Consider the following 2,345-nt stretch of genomic DNA (forward strand, 5'->3'; position numbering starts at 1 on the left):
GTATTTATAATAATGCTCGCACAGGAACCATGGTTTTTCCGCGTAGTCTGTATAATGTTGATAACTACTAGATATAAATAGCAGTGTTGTAATGTATTTGAGTCAGTGGCGGATCCAGGGCTTAATTTTGGGGGGGGGCAATAGTTCAAAATATTTTACAACATTTACACAATATCTCACAAATTTATATTTTATAGTTTACTGCAGTTTACAAAACAAAGTCTAAACGTCGCTGTTTTTTATTGGCAAAGCGTTCTATGACAGATTGTATTAATTCGTTTACATTTACTTCCCTATGCACGTGTAATAAACAAAGACCTGTTAGCCGCGTTTCACCCATCCTAGACCGCAACCAAGTTTTCATCCTGCGAAGAGTGGAAAAGCTTCTTTCAGCCGATGCCACTCCAACAGGCATTGTAGATAATATTTGTAAAAACGATTTGATGTTTGGAAAAACTTTAGCATTACAAGAAGAAAAGGCTTCTATTGCATTATTAGGACATTTTTCAATTCCTTCTTCAGCAATTATTTTCCATTTTTGGCACCAGATTTCTAATTCACCTAAAATAAAAATTATATTTAATACACTTTTAAAAAATTTATATCAATGGAAAACTAGGATATACAATTTATATTTAGGTACCTACCTAAAATAGTTTTGCCATGTAGTATATTTGGTTCAATCGAAGAAAATCTCTTTGATACATTAGATACTCTATCTTGATATTCTGAGGTACAGTACATTTTTTGTTGCAAAAAAGTTGTTGGTATAAATAAACTTAAATCATAAGCTTCCATACTTGGTAATGTAAAGCGTCTATTAAGATCTTCAATTATTGAATCCAACAATGGAATAAACATGCTTATACGATAATATTCATCAATGCTCTGAGAATTATAATTTTCTCTGTGTGTTTGTTTTTTTATTGATTCTTGGTATTTTTAAATCAATATCTAACCCAGATGCCAATTGTTGTACTTCTGAATACAATTTAGCAAACTCAGAAATACAATTAGTTCTATTACTCTGTAGTACAGTTATAGTGCACTGAACTATTTCAGAAGCATTTTTTAAATCAATAGTTGATGACTGTAAAATTTTACTTAATGGCAAGGTACGCTCTAACACATAACTCAAACAAGTCAATGCAAAAATAAAATCTGTATCACATATTGATAGAACAAAACTTTTAGCTTTTAGCATTATCAATAGGAATTGAAGTATTAATAAATTTTCCAATATCTAAGCTGTCATCAATTATTATACTATAACTTTCATCATTCTTCAGATTCTCCTACATAAATAAAAAACATGTATCAACCAATTGGAAACTATAATAATTTGTGTATTATATACAATTACATAGGTACAAAATGTAATTATAATATTATTATAAAATGTTAAATATTTTAATTACTAATTAGGTATAAGACATAAGTATTATATAATTATTGAACCAACTGAATAACTTGGAATAACTTACTGAATGAGTTCCTGGGTCGGTTAATGTACTACTTGTACTAGAAAACACGTCATTTATTTTTTTTTGCATTTTATTTTTTTTGGTATATGAACTAGAGGATGAATCAAAACTCAACTCTCTTTTGTTTACATTTTCATTCTAAACAACAAAATACAATTGTAAAATACTTAAATACTATTACCTAAGTAATGAAATAACTAAATAGTTAATATTAATTATAGTAGGTATCTATATTACATTATTACAATATTACTTATATTATTCAATATTCATTATTATTATAAGTATTAAAATAAATTTGTAATAGTGTAAATGTGTAATACAATAATATTATAATATTAATATATTATAGCAATATAGCTTATTATAGGTAGGTACTATAAAAACTATCGGCTTACCTGCTGATCAGATTCAAGAGATTGTACTTGTTCAGAAAACCTAAATTTCTTTAATTTTTCCTTGAAAGATACTGATTTTTTGTCCATCCTGAATTTTATTATTTTTTTAATTATTTTAATTAGCGCACACGAAACGTCGACACGTCGAACTTGACTGTCGAAAACGTACGATAAGTAATAAGTAATAACACATTAGCCATTAGGACGTTGTCTATGTTATTACGTAATTGATTTTACGTCTGTGTCGACTGTCAATAATCACCAGAACTATGATAAGGAAACCTAATAACTTATGAGCTATTATTAGACTGGTGAGAAATTATCAGGATTGTAATTTTTCCATGTTTACAATAAAACTCTTGTATGGAAATTGATATGATATGATATGATATGATATGATTATATGATTATTGAATACTGTACCTAACTCTACTAGAAGTATTAATATCTACGATATAAAAGA

General features: G+C 27.6%; 1 protein-coding gene across 1 annotated transcript; it reads right to left on the bottom strand.

Annotated features, from left to right (window-relative positions):
* Positions 1 to 141: 141 nt before the first annotated feature.
* Positions 142 to 913, bottom strand: LOC115033297. Its single transcript, XM_029485613.1, has 2 exons — positions 648 to 913; positions 142 to 561 (listed from the first exon to the last, which is right to left on the bottom strand). The coding sequence occupies exons 1-2, from the start codon at positions 859 to 861 to the stop codon at positions 209 to 211; spliced, it is 567 nt and encodes a 188-aa protein (XP_029341473.1). The 5' UTR covers positions 862 to 913; the 3' UTR covers positions 142 to 208.
* Positions 914 to 2,345: the final 1,432 nt, after the last annotated feature.

This window comes from Acyrthosiphon pisum, chromosome X, assembly GCF_005508785.2.
Source record: "Acyrthosiphon pisum isolate AL4f chromosome X, pea_aphid_22Mar2018_4r6ur, whole genome shotgun sequence".
Lineage (NCBI taxonomy): Eukaryota > Metazoa > Arthropoda > Insecta > Hemiptera > Aphididae > Acyrthosiphon > Acyrthosiphon pisum.